The 18,491-nt window shown below is 40.5% G+C and overlaps 1 protein-coding gene and 1 pseudogene across 1 annotated transcript; one reads left to right on the forward strand and one right to left on the reverse strand.

Moving 5' to 3' along the window:
• The first annotated feature begins 5,921 nt into the window (after positions 1-5,921).
• Positions 5,922-6,653, forward strand: LOC114024583 (annotated as a pseudogene).
• A 3,855-nt stretch (positions 6,654-10,508) lies between these two features.
• Positions 10,509-16,269, reverse strand: SAP30 (Sin3A associated protein 30). Its single transcript, XM_027837356.1, has 4 exons — positions 15,913-16,269; positions 13,118-13,243; positions 12,664-12,762; positions 10,509-10,844 (listed from the first exon to the last, which is right to left on the reverse strand). The coding sequence occupies exons 1-4, from the start codon at positions 16,252-16,254 to the stop codon at positions 10,722-10,724; spliced, it is 690 nt and encodes a 229-aa protein (XP_027693157.1). The 5' UTR covers positions 16,255-16,269; the 3' UTR covers positions 10,509-10,721.
• Between the last annotated feature and the right edge of the window lie 2,222 nt (positions 16,270-18,491).

The following is an 18,491-nucleotide window of genomic DNA, read 5'->3' on the forward strand; positions in this document are numbered from 1 at the left end:
AGGGAACAGAGGATCTCCCTCAAATTTCTGGACTTTAGTGGGATGGAGCTAAAATGGCAGTATACAGGCCAGGACCCAGCTGAATTCTCCCAATATTCCCCTCTAAACAACTTTAAAATAACTCCTCAGATCAAATTTTGGAGCAGCAGAGCCAACAAAAGGTCAGAGGAAGACATTTTTTCCAGCCTAAGAAAACATAGGAGGTTGGCAGGAGAAGTCTGTGAAACCAGGGTGGGTGCAGGCCTACAGCAAGGCAGGAGCACCAGCAGTGGGCTTTGGAGGCTGCTGTGACAGCAGCAGCAGCTTCAGGAACTCTCAACTCAGGGATAGTGAGGGGATCAGAAAGAGATTACAGGAGATCCTTTGCTGTCAATGGGTACAGCTGGCACTGATTGACCTCTGTTGCCTATATGTAGTTCTGGGTCACAGTTCCATGGTGGAGAGGAGTGCTTCAAGGGACAAAGGAAAGGAACCCTGGTCATAGTTTTAAAGTAGAGAGACACACTAGTGCTTGCAGTGGCAGGGGACCAGGGGCCCTTCCTAGGTAAAGACCAGGAGAGCAGTGACCACATATCTCCCTGGATCACACCACCTTGGAAGCACTGAAAACTTGAAGATCCTCAGCACTAGCTCTGAATACAGCAGCACAAAAAAGTCTAAAGCTTGAAACGGTGTTTCCCCACCCCAAGGTGAGCAGAGCCCAACTTTAACATAAAGTTCAAAGTGAAGAGATAGTCTGGACAAACGAGTAAACAACAAAAAAAGAATTTCAACATTAAAAAAAAACTAATATGGTAGCAAGGAAGAACAAGACATAAACTTAGAAGAAGACAACAATTAGAAAACAGCTACAAGCAAAGCCTCAAAGAAAAATGCTAATTGGACCCAAGGCCACCAAGAATTCCTGAGAGATAAGCCTGGTAGAGAAAAAATTCTGGAAAGAAATGAGAGTGAAACAAGAAAGTTATGAAAAGAGGCTTGGGAAAAGCACAAAAAAATGGAAGAAAATAACACCTTAAAAATAGAATTAACCTAATAGTAAAAGAGGTAAAAAAAAAAATTCACTGAAGAAAAGAAATCCTCAAAAAGCATATTTGGACAAATGGAAAAAGAGGTGTGAAAGTTTGCTGAAGAAAATAATCCCCTAAAAATTAGAAATGGGCAAGTGGAAACTAATGACTCCATGTGACTTCAAGAAACAATAAAACAAAATCAAAAGAATGAAAAAAAGTAGAAAAACAATGTGAAATATCTTATTTGAAAAATAACTGACCTAGTCACCAGATTGGGAGAGATAATTTTAGAATTATTGGGCTACCTGAAAGCCATGATAAAAAAAAAAGAGCCTGGGCATCATATTTCAAGAAATTATCTAGAAAACTGCCCCCACATCTTAGATCCAAAGAATAAAATAGAAATTGAAAAAATCCACCAATCACTTAGTAAAAGAGACCCCAAAATGAAAACTCCCAGGAATATAATAGCCAAATTCCAGAGTTCCAGACTCAAGGAAAAAATATTGCAAGCAGCCAGAAAGAAACAATTCAAATATGGTGGAGCCATAGTGAGGATCACACAATATTTAGCAGCTTCCACATTTAAGGATTGGAAGGCTTGGAAGGTGATATTCTGGAAGGCAAAGGAACTAGGATTACAACCTATCCAACAAAACTGAATATAATCCTTTTTAAAAATATTTTATTTTTTTCAATTACATGTAAAAACAATTTTAACATTCATTTTTAAAATTTTGAGTCCCAAATTCTCTCTCTCTGTCTCTCTCTCTCTCTCTCTCTCTCTCTCTCCCCTTCCCTCCACTGTCATTGAGAAATTTGATATAGGTTATACATGTGCAGTCATGCAAAATTTATCCCCATATTAGTCATGTTGTGAAAGAAAACAGACCCCCTCCCCCCCCAAAACAAGAAAAATAAAGATAATAAAGATAATAAAAGATAATTAAAAAAAAGTATGCCCTGATCTGCATCCAGACTCCATCAGTTCTTTCTCTGGAGGTGAATAGCATTGCTCATCATAAGTCCTTCAGGAGGAAAAAAATAAACATTTAATGAAATAGAGGACTTCCTAGCATTCCTGAAGAAAAGACCAGCACTGAATAGAAAATATGATATTCAAACAGAAGATTCAAGAGAAGCATAAAAAGGTAAACATGAAAGAGTAATCATAAGGGCACTCAACATAATTAAACTATTTACATACCTATATAGGAAGATAATACATGAAACACCTAAGAATTTTATAATTTTTAGGGCAGTTAGAAAGAATCTATATAGACAGAAGGTATGAGTGTGAATCAATTGTCAGGATGATCTCAAAAAAAAAAGAATTCAGGGGTTAAAAAAAGAGAGAGAGATTCACTGGGAAAAGGTGGTAGGGAGAAGTAGAATGGGGAAATTTTCCCACATAAAGGAGACATGAAAGGAAGAGTTTTTATAGTGGTGGGGGAAATGGGAGTGGGTGGGCAATGCTTAAACCTCACTCTTTGGAATTGGAATTGGAAGAATATATATACACAGTTGGGTATAGAGATCTATCTTACCTCATAGGGAGACAGGAGAGGAAGGGGATAAGAGATATGAGGGGAATTATAAAAGAAAGGCAGACTGAAGAAGGTAGTGCTCAGAAACAAGACAGACTTTTGAGAAAGAACAAGATAAAAAGAGAGGGAGAAGGATAACCAGAGGAAAATGGGATAGGGAGTAAATCAGTTAGTGATCCTAACTGTGATTCTGAATGGCATGAGCTAACTCATGGAACAAAAACACTTAGCAGAATGGATTGGAAACCAGAATCCAACAGTAAGTTGTATTCAAGAGATATACTTGGAAACTATGTTTTGTTTTGTTTTGTTTTGTTTTGTTTTGTTTTGTTTTGTTTTGTTTTTGAGAGATACATTTGGGACAGAAAGAGACATATATAGTTGAAAAGAAGGGCTAGTGCAGAGACTACTATGTTTCAGCTGAAGTGAAGAGGGCAGGGGTAGCAATTATGATCTCAGACAAAGCAAAAGCAAAAGTAGACCTAATTAAAGAGAATCAGGGAAACTACATTTTGCTCAAAGGTACCAAAAACAATGAATATAAAAATATTTACAGCAAGTTTCTCTGATAAAGGCCTCATTTCTCAACTATATAGGGAATTGAGTCAAATTCATTTAAAAAAAAGAGCTATTCCCCAATTGATAAATGATCAAAGGATATGAACAGGTAGTTTTCATAAGAAAGCAAAGTTATCTATAGTCATAAAAAATGCTCTAAATCACTATTGATTAGAGAAAGGCAAATTAAAACAACTCTGAGGTACTACCTCATATCTATCAGAAATGAAAGAAGGCAGGAATGAAAATGGGTACATTAATGAACTGTTGGTGGAGTAGTGAATTGGTCCAACCATTCTGGAAAACAATCAGGAACTAAACCCAAAAGGCTATAAAACTGTGCATACCCTTTAACCCAGCAATACCACTACTAGGTCTATACCCCAGAGAGTTTAAAGAAAAAGGAGAAGGACCTATATATGTACAAAAATATTTCTAGCAGCTCTTTTTGTGGTATAAAATGTAGTAAACTGAGGGGATGCTCATCAATTGAGGAATGGTTGAACAAGTGGCATATAATTGTGATGGAGTACTATTATATTATTGGAAATTAAGAAAGGGATGGTTTCAGGGGAAAAAAAAAACATGGCAAGACTTTTATGAACGATGCAAAGTGAAGTGAGAAGAACCAGGAGATCTTGTGCACAGTAACAACAATGTTGTAATGATGATCAATTGTGAAAGACTTGTCAACTCTGATCAATACAGTGATCCAAGACTATTCCAAAAGACTCATGATAAAAAAAATGCAATCCATCTCCAAAGAGAGAACTGATGAAATCTGAATAAAAATTGAAGAATAATTTTATTTTTTTTATGATATGGCTAATATGGAAATGTTTTGCATTATTTCACATATATCATTGATATATTGTTTGCCTTCTCAGGGGTGGAAGTGAGGGAGAAAATCTGGAACTCAAAATTAAAAAAAAAGAACGTTAATAAATAATATTTTCTAAAAGTTTTAAAAAGAAAGTAGACAGGGAGGATAAGGGGAAGCCTCCACTCCAGACAGAGTTACTTGCGCTCAGGTGAAGTGATGATCCTGATTTTCATTGTGCTGGAGGTTATGACTATATTCTCCTTTTCCATCCTGTTAGCAATGCCAGAGTATATGTTGGTACCTCTAGACAATATGGTGTAGGCATATAGATCTTTACAGATCTCAATGTCACACTTCATTGTTGAATTAAGGTTGTTTCACAGATGCCTTAGGATTCCATTCCCAAGAAATATGGTTGGAAGACAATTTCTGGGCACTGGAATGGTCATTGTCAATGGTGATAATCTGACCATCAGGGAGATAATAGCTCTTTCCAAAGGAAAGCTAGATGCTACAGTGGGTATCTCCTATTCAAAATCTAGGATAATGTAACACAGCTTCTCCTTGATGTCACAATTTCCCTCTCAGCTATAGAGAAAAATTGTAGCCTCTCATCATCAGGATCTTCATGAGATAGTCCATGAGGCCATGATCAGGCAGAGCTAGATAGAGAATGGCATGAGGAGAATCAAAATCAATCACAAATGAATGGTATGCCCAAAGGCATACAGTGATAGTATAGCTCAGATAAAAGCACACATGGCTGGAGTGTTGAAAGTTTCAAACATGATCTGTGTGACTTTTTATCTGTTGATTTGAGGAGGGTTTCTAGGAGAAACTCTATAGACTCTTCAGGGCCCAAAAGTAGCTCCTTGTAGAAAGTATGGTGCCAGATTTCCATATCATTGCAGTTGGTGACAATATCATGTTCAACAAGGTATTTCGGGGTCTAAATGGCCCTCTTGTTCTAGACCATGGCAACACTAGTCCTATCTCATACTACCTCTTAATGGCAACATCCTAAGGATCTTCTAGAGATGCTTAAAACACTTCAATACTTATAGTGGTTTTACTAGTCAGTTTCTCCTAAAATGGATAGTACAAAGGGGAGAAAGGATGAAGGGAAAAACAAAAACAAAATATGGAGAACAAAAGCCAGAAATTCTAGGTCTTTCCTCCCACCTCCACACCACTACCTTTTGGAAGAATCAAGTCTGAAGTCTTTTATTAGGCAGTTCTTCTAGAATAGGGAGTGCCAAAGGAAAAGAGGGAACAGAAGCAATTTAAATGTAGAGAACAAAATCCACAATTTCTAGGCCCTCTCTCCCTGACCCTCCCCCATGCCTTTGGAAGTCTCAAGTCTTTTACTGGTTCATGTCATGGGTAATGCCAAATCTTTGTAGCTTATAGTGGGTCTCCTAATGTAAGATCAAGAAAGTCAGAGATCTGACACAAATGATAACACATCTAGTATAGTCACAGATTTCTTCTTTTGATGCGAGGCTGTAAGGATGAGAACGAACAACTCCAGACCACAGCAAGGACGCTTCTGGTATGGTCAACAATTCATCATGCATCAGGGTCATCTAGAGTAAAGCAGCTAAATAGTCAGAAGCCTCCTGCATGCAATCTGTCCCAGGATCTAAGCTGATACAGAGGCTCTCCTGGTACTACCACTCGTTTGGTATTCCCTGGCTCACTAGCTAAAACCTTCCCATCTCTGAGAGGTACATCAGGCGGATGAATACAAAATATTTGCTTTAGAGAACCTGTGGAGGTTCTTCCACAATGGCTAAATACCCTCATCCAATAACTCAAAAGTACCACCAAGTCAACTGTGGGAAAATAAATACCCAATAGTTATGTAGCAAGTTTCACCTCCCCTGTTATTAGAAAGCAAGGTGCTTGGCTGCAGCTGCTGCCCAGAGAACATGAAACCTTCTATCCATTGTCGCCACTCTGGGCACAGAATATTCAGTCATGGATAAAAATGAGCTGGTGCAGAAAGTCAAATTGGCTAGGCAGGCTAAGAGACATGATAACATGGTTGCCTGCGTGAAGTATGTAACTGAGCAAGGGGGTGAATTATCCAGGCAGGAGAAGAATCTTCTCTCTATTGCTTACAAAAATGCCATATGACCACAAAGGTTATCTTGGAGGATCCTTTTAAGTATTAAGCAAAAAAAATGGAAGGTGCTGAGGAAAAAAACACCAGGTGGCCCAAGAACACAGAGAGACAATTGAGAGTGAACTGAGAGATATCTGCAATGACATACTGTCTCTATTGGAAAAGTTCTTGATTCCTAATGCTTCACAAACAGTAAGCAAAGTTTTCTATTTGAAAATGAAAATATTACTACCATTATTTGGCTGAGCTTGCTGCTGCTGATGACAAGAAAGGAATAGTGGATCAATCATAATAAGCATATCAAGAAGCATTTTAAATCAGCAAAAAGGAAATGCGACCAATGCATCCTGTAAGACTGGGTCTGGTCTTGAACTTCTCTGTTCTATTAGGAGATCCTGAACTCTCTAGAGAAAGCCTGCTCCCTTGCAAAGACAGCTTTGGATGAAGACATTGCTGAGTTAGATACATTAAGTGAAGAATCACACAAAGACAGCACACTAATAATGCAGTTACTGAGAGACAATTTGATATTGTGGACATGGGACATTCAAGGAGATGAAGCTGAAGTAGGAGGGGAGAATTAACCAGGCTTCCAATATTTATTGCCTCATTTCAAAACTTAAACAGTAGACCATTTGTCATCCATGCCGTCCCACAAATAAGTTTTTTTTATGATTTATTACAAGTTTGTGTTACTTCTATTTGGATTTCTATATTTCCCATGTGGTTTTTATGTTTAATATTAGGGCAGTACAGTCAGTTAACATTTGGGGAGTTATCTGTTTCGTGACCAATGTGGCGATATGGAATTTTTATATACATTTTACACATTTGGCATAGTTCTTTTGGTAAGTGTGATTTCACAAGATGTTTAAGCAAAGAAAACTGCCTACATATTGGCTTGTGATGAGGGTGGAATGGACATGGATAATTGATTTCAATCACAGGTGTAGTTATTATGGGTACTTCAGGGTTGGAGCACTCCGGGCTCTGGTAGAAACACATGTCCCATAGATATTACATGTCATTCTATGTGTATTTGGAACATACAATCTCAACAGGTACACCTTTATGACTGCAGTTGCAAAAATGTTCCTTAAGACAAAGTTTTAGCCAGTCAATTTACTCTGGAGAATGGCAGAAATGGCTCACATTCCATTATTTGTAAAATTACCTGTTGTTTGCTTTCATTATTCTTGTTACACTCATTTTATTTGGATTTAAATGGTTTAAGCAACCTAAGAATAAATGAAGAAGTTAAAATGTAGTAAAAATGAATTGCTTGCTATTCATAAAGTCTCCACATATCAAGCCCAGCCATAAAACAAAAACACCATGTATTTAACTTTTGTTAGGCTTTTTGCCTTTGTGATTTTTTGATACTTGCACTCATGTGCTGTAAACATTAACAGGGTAATAACTTGAGATGATGGTTAACTTTGTCTACTGTTTTGTGAAATTTTCATGAACAATCCAAGTATAGCTGTTAAGAGCATGTGTATTAAGTTGTTGTTAGTAGAATAGAAGTTTTATGAATGGAGAAAAAAAAAATCAAGGTGCCTCCCAACAGTATCACCCCTTGGTTCCTCAAGCACTTTCTGGTAAGAAGTTCTCCAAACCATTTCAAAGGAAAGGAAGTTTGACAATTGAGGAGGACATAAACTACTTCTCTAGGGTATATGGAGCCCTCCAAAAAAGCAAGAACCTTGAGGCCAAGGCAATTCTGCAGTGGAGAAGAAAGAAGAAAGGGGCAAAGAGGAGCAACCAGAATTTTAATGTCCAAAAGAGGCCATTCTTACCAGGTATATTTTCCTGGTGAATGAATCCAAGAAACCACTGGATGAGAACACTCCTCCTTACAGCCAGAGAGCATTAAGGAAGACATATTGAATGCATCAATGAAAGAAAATTTATTAAGTTCCTACTATGTGCTCAGCATTGTGCTAAGGGTATAAATACCAAAGTAAAGTCATTCCCTGACCTCAGGGAACTTCCATTGTACTAGATGACCCAAAACAGAGGGGGAGTAGCCTTGATTTCATCACAGACATGCTTCTGGGAGGTTGGATATTGCTTTTATCATTGCTCCAGGGACCCTTCTTCGGGTTTCTATTAAAACATCTGCCATTGCCTCAGCTGCTTGTTTGAGAGAATCTAACCCCAGCCAACTCCCTCAAGGGAGGGAGTAACCATCTTCCTCCTGGAAGCAGCTAAAGGATAAATCTAAAGCTTTTTCTTATCCTGAATGAGAGTTCCCAGACTGTCCCAAGTCTGCACTCCTCTAGCCTCATGGTTCCTATCTCAGGAGATAGGTAAACCTTTGGATCAGAGACCATTGGCTGGGTTTCTGGTGAGGGCCTCTCATTTCTCTGCCTTGTTAGGAGAGATCCCTTCACTTGTATAGTCACCAGATACATTAGCTGCCCCTCAGTTGTCATTTCACAGAGCTTCAAGCTCTGTCTCTAGCTGCTAAATGGACCTGTCCAGTTTACTTTCAGTCCTATGCTAGCAGTCCAACTTCTGCACTGGCCTTGGCACTTTACCCTACTGGGCAGCCTCCTCTGCACTCACTGAGCTAATCCCTCTGCCTGAGCAGGATTCTGGATGCGCCTAATGCACAGAGATGAATCTCCATACATGATTAAGAGGGTTCTAGTGACTCAGAGCCATGAAGCAATCCACTGCTGGATCACTTTCCTCTGTATTTGCCGGACTATTCCCTGACTCAAGCAACAATGTAAGCCTTGAGGTCAGATTTTACTCTAATACCAGCACCCTTAGTTCAAGTTTGACATAGGTGACCTGTGAATACAATGCAGTCTTGGAAACTGGAAAATTAACTTGTGTGAACCTCAGTTTTTTCAGTTGTAAAATGGATGCAATAATACTTGTATTACCTAACTACTAACTTCATAAAGCTATTATGAGGAAAGCACTTTGTCAAACACAAAACACTATCTAAAAGATATAATAAATAAGTATCCAGGACTTTGCTCCCTTTCATTCTGTGTGAAACTATATGACTTTAAGAGCTGAAAAGGATAACACAAATAACATCTTAACATAGGAAGCCACCTACGGTTTTTTTTTTCCACCTTAATTTAAAAAGATGGTATCTACAGAGAAAAATTTCCTAAATTTATAAGTTGTCAAGTTTATACCCATTTTTAAAAAATTAACATTCTCTTTATGTAAATAAAATATAAAATATGAAAGGTAAGCTTTTACCCAAAAATCCACACCATTTCATAATATTTGCCTCCTGTCAACAAAATTAAGGAATAAGTTTTTAGGTTTTCTAGAACATATTTTGGGTTTGCCCATAATAGCAATTTATTAACAGCCTACCCTGATTTTTAAAAGTTATCAGTTAATTTTTAAAAATAATACAGCAAAAGTTAAAAATTAATTTTTTTCTAGTGAAAGAGTTGGCTATGGAACACATGTTCAGATCAGTGATGATTTTGTATGGTTCTTGTAATCTTTTTACTGCAACAATGTTCTCCTTCAGACTCAAACTTCCCAGCTGAACTAACCAATCTCACTGCAACTTGAACTTTTTCTTTATGTGATAAGCTGTCAAACTTGATTTACATTTATAAGAAATGGGTTAACCAACACAATTTCAAGCAGCAAACTACAGATGAATTAGAAGGGAAAGACTCCCCAAAACGGAGATGGTATAGAGACTGGGGCAATAAGGGAACTATCAATCAAGTCTGAAAAGCCCTTGGGAACCAAATTCCCATGAAGATGTGCAGGTTTTTGCACTTCTGACTTGTGAATAAAAGGAAATAGTAAGAGGAAACAATGAAATAAAGTAAACAGTAAAAGGAAAAGACAAATCTTGAGAGTACTATGGATCTATTGCATTCTTATGCTCTATAAATCTATTTTGTAACAAACTGATAAAATATAACTTATTTTAAACAATGCATATAATCAGTACAACTACTCCACGAATAGAAGTAATTTTGTCATGCTATCCTTCCTCTCAAATGTGCTATCTTATCCTTCCAAATATGTTCCCACAACATTATTTTAGTTAAGCAATGCCTGTAAGAATTAAGTAATTTCATACCTGTGAAGTTTAATCCAAAAGTTAACAAAAGAAAAAGAACTGGTAAAGGAAGGTGATTACTTCAGACTTGCCATTATCACTTTAAAAACAATGTTCTATCTTAAATCCCAAATCATTGTACTACAAACACAAACTATTTCAAAGAAATAAAATGTACTATATATTGGCTAATGCTTCTAGATGAGATTAATCAACTTTTAATTAAATTTAAAAGTGGGTTCTATAAGAGCAAAATTCAAAAGATTACTGTGTGTGTATGTGTGTGTGTGTATACAGAGACACAAATATCTTAGTCTACATTGGGAATAAGAGATTAAGAAAAGTCAAGTTTCAAACAGTAAATACACTGAAGCAACTATAATAGCAATATCTTTATTTAAAATATTTTTTTAATCTATGAAAGCTCATTTCACATGAGTTCTGATCTAATTATCAAGATCAAAAATAAAGAAAATAAAGCCAGAGAAAAGTCCTCTGTAGAAAAAAAAAAACAGCACAAATGGATGTCTCTGCATCTCAAAAACAGTCTTTGTATCTGTACATCCAAGCTTTAGTCCCAGTTTCAGATACCCTAATGAACACCACTATCAATCTTGAGATCTGACTTGTTCTTATCATTCTTTACTGAGTAGATGAAGTATGTTAAGGTGTCCTTTTCATTTACTGGAATAGACCTAAAATGGCAACCAACTATCTATAAAGAGAAAAATTGAGGAAATTAGAGATTAATATGTTCAGTTTACTTTTTTCAAATAGTTACATCCAAAACCCCCAAAAAACAAAAAACAATGTGTTATATGTTAACCTATTCATTTTAAATATATATATATACAGATTGAGTAGAAGACAGCAAAATTTCAAGGGAAACAAGATTCCTTATCTAACAGTTTTAAAACCACTTATTGTGAAAAACACTTAGGAAGTTAATATTTTCATTTATTAAACTATAAATTTCAATGAAGCATAGCAGAAATACATGTAAGCCTGCTAAGACACATCTGCATCCTTCTAATTCCCATTTGCAATGACCTTATTGAAATCAAAAAATGCAACTATCAAGATGAAAGAATTCTTCACTTGTATGGTATAAGCAAACCTGGGAACCTCCTGTTAGTGTTCTTTGTACTAGAGAGTTCTGAAGAAAATAATCTGGATACAGATAACTGAAGGAAAACAGAAGAAGGATCCATGTTTATTGGATATTTATCACCTTCTTTCTTTACTTCTCATGACGCTAGGGATCAGTGATGTGTAACTACCAATTAGTACCTTTTTAATAGATTAAACCATGATGCCTTGACCTTTTCTTTTTTCTGAAAGTCATAAATTTCCCAAAAAAAACCCCACCTACATATGAAACCTGGCTTAATGCCTAAAAAACTAAGTTTCTATATTTGGTATACAGGCAGACTAAATTATAAAAATACATGCCTGCTAGAATTAGAGACAGCATTTCTCCCTCTGGAATATAAGATTGCTTCAGTTTCAATATAATTTAACAAAATAAGTTAGGCTGTCAGAAGTTTAATAGTATAGCAATTTTTGTTTTTTTTAAATAAAATCCCAAAGTAGAAACATTCATAACACTCTCTTCAACTGAATTATTTTGATTTTAAATACCTTAATTTTGTTATTAGCCTGAAATGGAATGTTCTAAAATCTACATCTTAAGTTTCTTTTTGGTTAAGATGAATGGTTACACAGAAAAACCTAGTAGGGGAATATACTATCCTTCCTTTTTTCACCATGTTTATTAAGAATGAAACAATAAATGAATAACAATGATAAGTTACAGAGATATCACATCCTATAATTCTTACATAAAATGCATTTCATTACATTGAACACACCAAGGAAAACATTTCTGAGCTAGTCCACCACTGTCATGAAGTCATTATATTGGGCAACTAGCTAATTCATAAGCTCATCTGTGAACCTGTGTACTAGAAATGGTATGGATTAACACAGCATGCCCCTGTACTAAAGCTATTAAAGCTTAAACTCACACTAAGACTTTTGGGATACCTTGTTTATAATTCAAAATTCCTCATTAATAGTAAAGAGTATTAAGTCTTAATAGCACATCTTAAACAATATGGCTACTGATATTAAAGGAAATGTACATTGTTAAAAGCTTTTCATGTATAGCAAAACTGCCATAAGAAAAATAGTATATTTTTATAGGTCTTGATGTTCAAAAGGGCAGTGAAAACATACCACAATCAATTAATTCAATTATTACATAAAGGCCTATGCATGTATTTTCTAAAGAGTAAACAAACATTGTAAGGCACTTAGTATTTTCACAGCAAGCTTTCTATTAACTAATGGTTCAATATTCATTAAAAATTGACTAAAGCCATCCTTTGGTGCAAAATTTTAGAAATTACCTAAAAATAAATATACAAGATACTTAAGAAAAAGCATTACCCAAAATATGGGAGTTAGTTTCTAGAAATAGGCACATTTAATGTAATCTTTTCTCTATTAAATAGCATAATAATGACTTCTACCTCAACAAGTTGTGCTTTGTTAAGTCCTGGTCTGGTTGTTAACTTGAAGTGTCTTTTGTACCTCCGAAGTGTGTTGACTTGTAATTGGTATAAATCAACCTATAAAGAATTAAGATACTTATTAACATTAATTTATGTACAACTTGATAAAATAGGTTAATTATAAAGTTATCACAAAAAAGTTATCAAATGCATTTGAAAAATCAAGATTATTGATTTAAGGAATCTTTTCTTTATAGGAGAATAGGAGACATTAAACAGCAAATTAAGCCTTAAAATAGAATACCATAAAGTCAAACTTCACCTACTTACAGGCATAACTATTAACAATAATATGCTATTTAATTATTTCACTGTAGGAAAATTAGTTCATGATATAGGCATTTAATAAATATTTGTCAAAATGAAAAACAGAAACAACATATTACATTTGATATAAAAACTATTCATTTACCTCTGGAGTATCTATATCTTGCACAGGTGAATCACCTCCATCATCATCACTCCCTTTCCTCTTTCTTCTGTTTCGAACACTCTGAATTAAGTTTTTGTGAAAGTCGCAGATATAAAGGTGCCTTGCCTGGGGGGGGGGAAAGACATCAACAACAACAACAAAAAACAAACAAACAAACAAGTCAATTTTTCCACAGAGTTCATTACTACATAATTAAACTAAAATCTAGATTCTACTCTGGAAATATCATATGCTATAATGAATTACTGAGGATAAAGTTATAAGAAAAGTAACTTCTAAGTTGGACATGCTTATTTCTATCATATTCCTTTTTTTTCCAGAATCCTTCAGTTAAATCACCCCAGATTTATCTGATACAAAGAAAAGAAAGAGCACTTTGCCTTGCTGTGTTGTGACTAGTCTATTTCAGAAATGGTACGCTGCTGAAGAAGAAAGACAATGGAAGTAGAAGTTTCTTCTAGGCCTTTATCAAAATACTGTGGTAGGGCAATGAGTTCAGGGTTGTCTCTTTCAAATAAGAGGAAGGCTGTCTTGCTGTAGAGCTCTTCTGACTATGATGCTACTTTCTCTAGAAAGGATCATTTTAAGTATATGTTCTCTATTTTTCCCCTTCTTTCTTCCACGCATAACTTCCAACTTATATTCAGGGTATCATAAATACTTAGTAGAGATCAACTTTAAAAAGTTAACTACTAATTTCACATGCTTTATTAATAACTAAAGATTTTAATAAACTGGATTATCACCATGCTTATATTTCTATTTCAAATGGAAGCTACTCTCCAGTAGTGTCAAGACCACTAAAGGCGTTTCTATGAACCAAAACAAAACTAGTAGAAACAAATACAAATTAACCTTTAAACAAACTAATTTACTTATAACCTTTCTAATTGTAACAGTAACCATTTAAAACAGTGCATTGACATTAGAGTCAAATTATTTCACATCACTTCCCCTCCTATACTTTAGGTTCCCAAACTGGACTACTAGCTAGTCCCTCAGCTGGAAAAGCCTTCTTTGTGCACTACTGGCCTATTCCTGTTCCAGTTCCTGGAATGCAGGCTCTACCACTGCTCAGCCAATCAAAATTCCTTCAAGGCTTAGCTCAGGTGCCTCCTCCAAGAAGCATTCTCAGATCCTTCAGCTAAAAGTCTTTCTCCCTCCTCACATTTTCTTACAGTATTTTGGAGGTCTCCTTTGCCCCTAACACATTCTATTAACCTTTTATTATATTACTTTTAAAAATAAAAGTAAGCTCCTTAAGGGAATGTCATTTTTCATTTTTTGTTTCCCCAAGCCTCAAAGCACAGAATCTTATGAAATACTAGTCAGTTAACAGATGTTCGAGTTGATTTCTTGCACTTTTTCAAGAAATACATATACTCTGAAGGGCGATCCTTTGTCTTATGTGAGGGACTTTGTCGACAGACCTTCACGAACGGAATTTCTAACCTCGGAGGAAGTTAAAATCCAGGAAGGAGCGTGCTTATTTTTAAGGAAGAAGGAGGCTTGTTTTTGGCTGGCCCTTTGTAGCTAACAGTTTCACCTACCTCCAGACAGACGAACTAAAAGGATCAAGCACAGCTTTTTAGAACCTCGGACACGATCCCGGGCCAGCCCCTGATGGCTGCCAAGAAGAACGTAAAATGGCAAAGACCTACGTGCAACACACCCACGAGGCACTGCCCTAGGCACAGGCTATGACTCCATTTACTAGACCCAACAGACAGCCAGGGCTCCTCGGCCACAGTGGGAGGAGCTCAGGGCTCTCTCTCGGACTTATGTGTGTGTGTGTATAAATGTATATATGTATGCATGTATGTATGTATGTGTGCGTGTTGTGTGTGTACGTGTTATGTTGCGGGAGGAGAGCGAAGGGAGCCCCCCGCCCGGCTCTTCCACGGCCAGCTTCACTTTTGTCCCGAGACCAGGCGGGCAGCCCCAAACAGCACAAGGGACAACCACTAGCGGAGCCAAGCTCCACGTCCCAGCTCGGGAAGCCTAACAAAGGAGCCTCCCTGCCAGGCTGGGCCACGGGGCTGCGAAGAAAACAACTCTTCCCCTGCTCGCTTTCCCCGCTTTGTTTCGCTTCCCAATCGTGCCGAAAAGACACTGAGGGGGAGGGAGGAAGGGAAGAGGAGGAGGAGAAGAAAGTAGGGGGGGACGAGGAGTTAGAGGGGGGAGAAGTTAGAGGTGGGGGGAAGGGAGGAGGTAAAGAAGGTGGGGGCCTGGAGAAGGAGGTGGGGAGGGAGAAGTTAGAAGGAGTTAGATAGAGGTGGAAGGGGGGTTGGAGAAGAAGGTAGATGAGGGGCTAAAGAAGGAAGTGGGGGGAGGTGAAGGAATTAGACGTGAGTGAGGAAAGGGAGGAGGTGGAAGTGAATGAGGGCTGGAGATGAAGGTGGGAGAGTAGGAGTTAAAGGTGAGTGGGGGAAAGGGAGAAGGAGGTAGAGATGGATGGAAGAAGACAGGAGAAGGTGGTGGAAGAAGAGAAAGAGTTGGAGCTGACTGGGCTGGAGGAAGGAGGTGAACAGGGGAAGAAGGAAGGGGGGAGGAATGGGGGGGGCATAAGGTAGGCTAGGGGGCTGAGGATGCCAGGGCAGCAGCCGCCGCAGGAGTTGCGGTGACTTTGTTACCGCCGCTCCTCGATGTCCGCCCTCAGCTGGGCCGGCGGAGAGGTGAAGGCGGAAGAGCGGAGGGGAGCCCAGATGCCCCCAGCCCCTCCCCCTGCCCGCGGACCCGCTCGCAGCAGGCACAGGGGCCTCGGGATCGCTCACCGTCTTGTCCAGGTCGATCTTGACCTTCTTTTGGGAGATGCTCTTCTGGATCCTCTTGCTGAAGCTGGCGTTGCCGGCCGCCCGGCTGCACCTCTCTCCGTCCTCCCGCAGGCAGCACAGCTGCCCCGGCCCCGGTCCCGCCGCGCCGGGGGGACCCGCCGCGGCCGCCGCCGGCCCGGACCCCGGCACCTCGGCCCCGCTCGCGGACCCCGCCCCGGCCCCGGCGCCCGCCCCGGACGAGGCGGCAGCGGCGGCAGCAGCGGCGGCAGCGACCACCACGGCGGCCACGGCGGCGGCCGCGTCCCCTCCCCGGCTCACCTCGTCCGGGGGGAAGCCGTTCATGGTGGCCTCCCCTCCGAGGCGACGGCGGCGGCCGGGGGAGCCCCCTTCTTGCCTCCGCTCACGCACCCCTCCGAGCCGCGGCGAGCCCCAAGCCGGGCCGGTCGGCGGGAGAGCGAGGGGGAGGCAGCAGCCTGCGCTCCGGCCTCGGTCCCCACTCCGCTCCCGGGCCCCCGAGGCACCTGCGCCGGACGGACGGGGCGACCCCGCTCCGGCCCGGGCCCCGGCGGCAACTCACTCCGCACTGGCCGGCGACAGCCCCGACAATCCTCCGTGCCTTGCTCAGCGTACGCTCTTCGTCCCGGGCCGGCCGGCTCCGTGTCCCGGCTCAGGAAGGGGCGTCCGGCTGCGGCCGCGCTCACTCTGTCATGTGGAGACTCTTCAGCTGTTAGGCTGCTCCCCCTTCCCTCCTCCGCCTCTCCACGGCCCGCGGCTAGTGCGCAGGCGCAACACTCCTCCGCTCCACCAGCCCCTCCCCGCCTCCTCCCAACACAAACACTCTCGCCTCCAACACCTCCCACCTCAAGGAAGGAAGCACTACGGGAAATGTAGTTCCTTCCGGCTCTCTCTGAAGTTCCCTCCCCCCCGCTACTCTGCCCCATACCTTATTTCTTCTGTTCTTTGGCTTGCCGGGGAGGTTGAAGAACTACTAATCCCGACGTGCACCGCGTAGCCACATGCTGGCAGGCCTGGCTCTTAGTTCCCTCCTGGCTGTCTGGGAAAAGGTGGAGCTGCAGGGTCGGCTTCTCGGGATTAGAAACCCGGGGCTTTCCCTACTTTAGGTTGGGTGTTGGGAACCAGGCTGTCCGAGGTACCCCCTGGGTTCTCGCTTCGCTCTCCGGGGGCCGTGCATGCAAAGCGTGTGGATTTGGGAGGGCGGGGCGTGGAGAAGGTGGAGAAAGGGTCCCGGAGCCTCACTCGTGTCTACACGCACGGAGCTACCCTTGGCTCACTGTAAATCCCCGCAGACCAGTGCGACCTCCCCGGTCCCTGCTGCTGCTGGGTCCGAGCATCCTGCCCAGTGGACCCTTCCCCTGGCTCTCCCTCCCTAAATCTCTCCCCTGATCTCCAGCCCCCACATTTCCAACTGCTTGTTGGGAGTTAGGGAAAGGAAGCCCCCTGCCCGGAGCCAGACTGGTGTGTTTCCTGGTGAGAGTCACAACTCTCACCCGAACCCCCCCCCCAGTCAACTAAGGGGGAAAAAGTTTTTAATTCTTCTTTGCATTATCCAAGCACACTAAGACTCCCAGTTTTGTTGTTGTTGGGAGCAAAGTCAACCCCTTTCCCTGGGCGGAGCTAACAACTTGTCCGAAAATAAAGAGGCGGAGAGAGTCTTGGTTACCAAACCGCGAGAGGGAAGGGGGCGTGGATATACCAACCAATTTATCCTTTTAAAGGCTCCAGGCTACCCTAACACAGCTTTGCAGAAACTTGGAAGGTCTATGTGACCGTCCTGTTTTCCCTGGCTTGCGGAAATGAAAAACCTCATCCACCGCCCTCCCCACCCCCACTTTGCTGCTAAAGCTTTAGGAAAGGGATCCGGATGGAAGTTGCATCTTTGCTGGCGTCTATAACGTGTTAATGTAGTGAGAACTGCCTGCTCCGTCTTGGTTTCGCTAAAGAATTAGGCCCTTTCTCTTTCTCCAGTCACTTCCTTGCCGTCCTGTTCATGACCTCAGCTGTCAAGTAAAGCTGTTCCTCGAATTGATCTTAGCCATTCACGCACCCTGGTTTCGAACAGAGCGTTCAAATCTCTTCCGTTTTTGTTAGAAGCGTTACGTTCTTTCCACCTCCAAAACCTTTCATCAGAGGTGCCGGAGTCCCAGAATTCCAGCTGTTTGCTGGATATCCCGACTTGGGAGTCATTGAAAACACTAGCCTACATAAAACTCAAAACTAAATTCCTCTTCTCCAAGGCGTTTATTTGTTTCGGGATCCAGGAACTCTTTAAAATTTTGGATAACTATTTCAATATAATTGGTATCCTCTGTAATCCTATATATTTTATTTTGTGCATTTAAATTTTTTTTTGAGAATATATAGGCTTCAATAGACAGACAGAGATTCAAAACACAAACAAGGTAGGAACCTCTGGTAGATGAATATTTTCCCCAAAACATGTCTTTCTCCTTGTCTTCTCTGCTTCTATTGATGGCACCACCATCCATCCTCCCAGTCTCACACCCTCTCCCCCAGCCCCATTAAATAACACTTTCCCTCTCCAGCACTCCTTATGTACT

The sequence above is a fragment of the Vombatus ursinus genome, unplaced genomic scaffold, assembly GCF_900497805.2.
Source record: "Vombatus ursinus unplaced genomic scaffold, bare-nosed wombat genome assembly UNPS02014821.1, whole genome shotgun sequence".
Lineage (NCBI taxonomy): Eukaryota > Metazoa > Chordata > Mammalia > Diprotodontia > Vombatidae > Vombatus > Vombatus ursinus.

Coding starts and splice junctions, on each gene's coding strand:
- SAP30 (XM_027837356.1), bottom strand. CDS start 16,254: ATGAACGGCTTCCCCCCGGACGAGGTGAGCCGGGGAGGGGACGCGGCC. Junction 13,244..15,912: donor AGATCGACCTGGACAAGACG/GTGAGCGATCCC, acceptor CCCCCCCCCCAG/GCAAGGCACCTTTATATCTG. Junction 12,763..13,117: donor AAGATATAGATACTCCAGAG/GTAAATGAATAG, acceptor AATTCTTTATAG/GTTGATTTATACCAATTACA.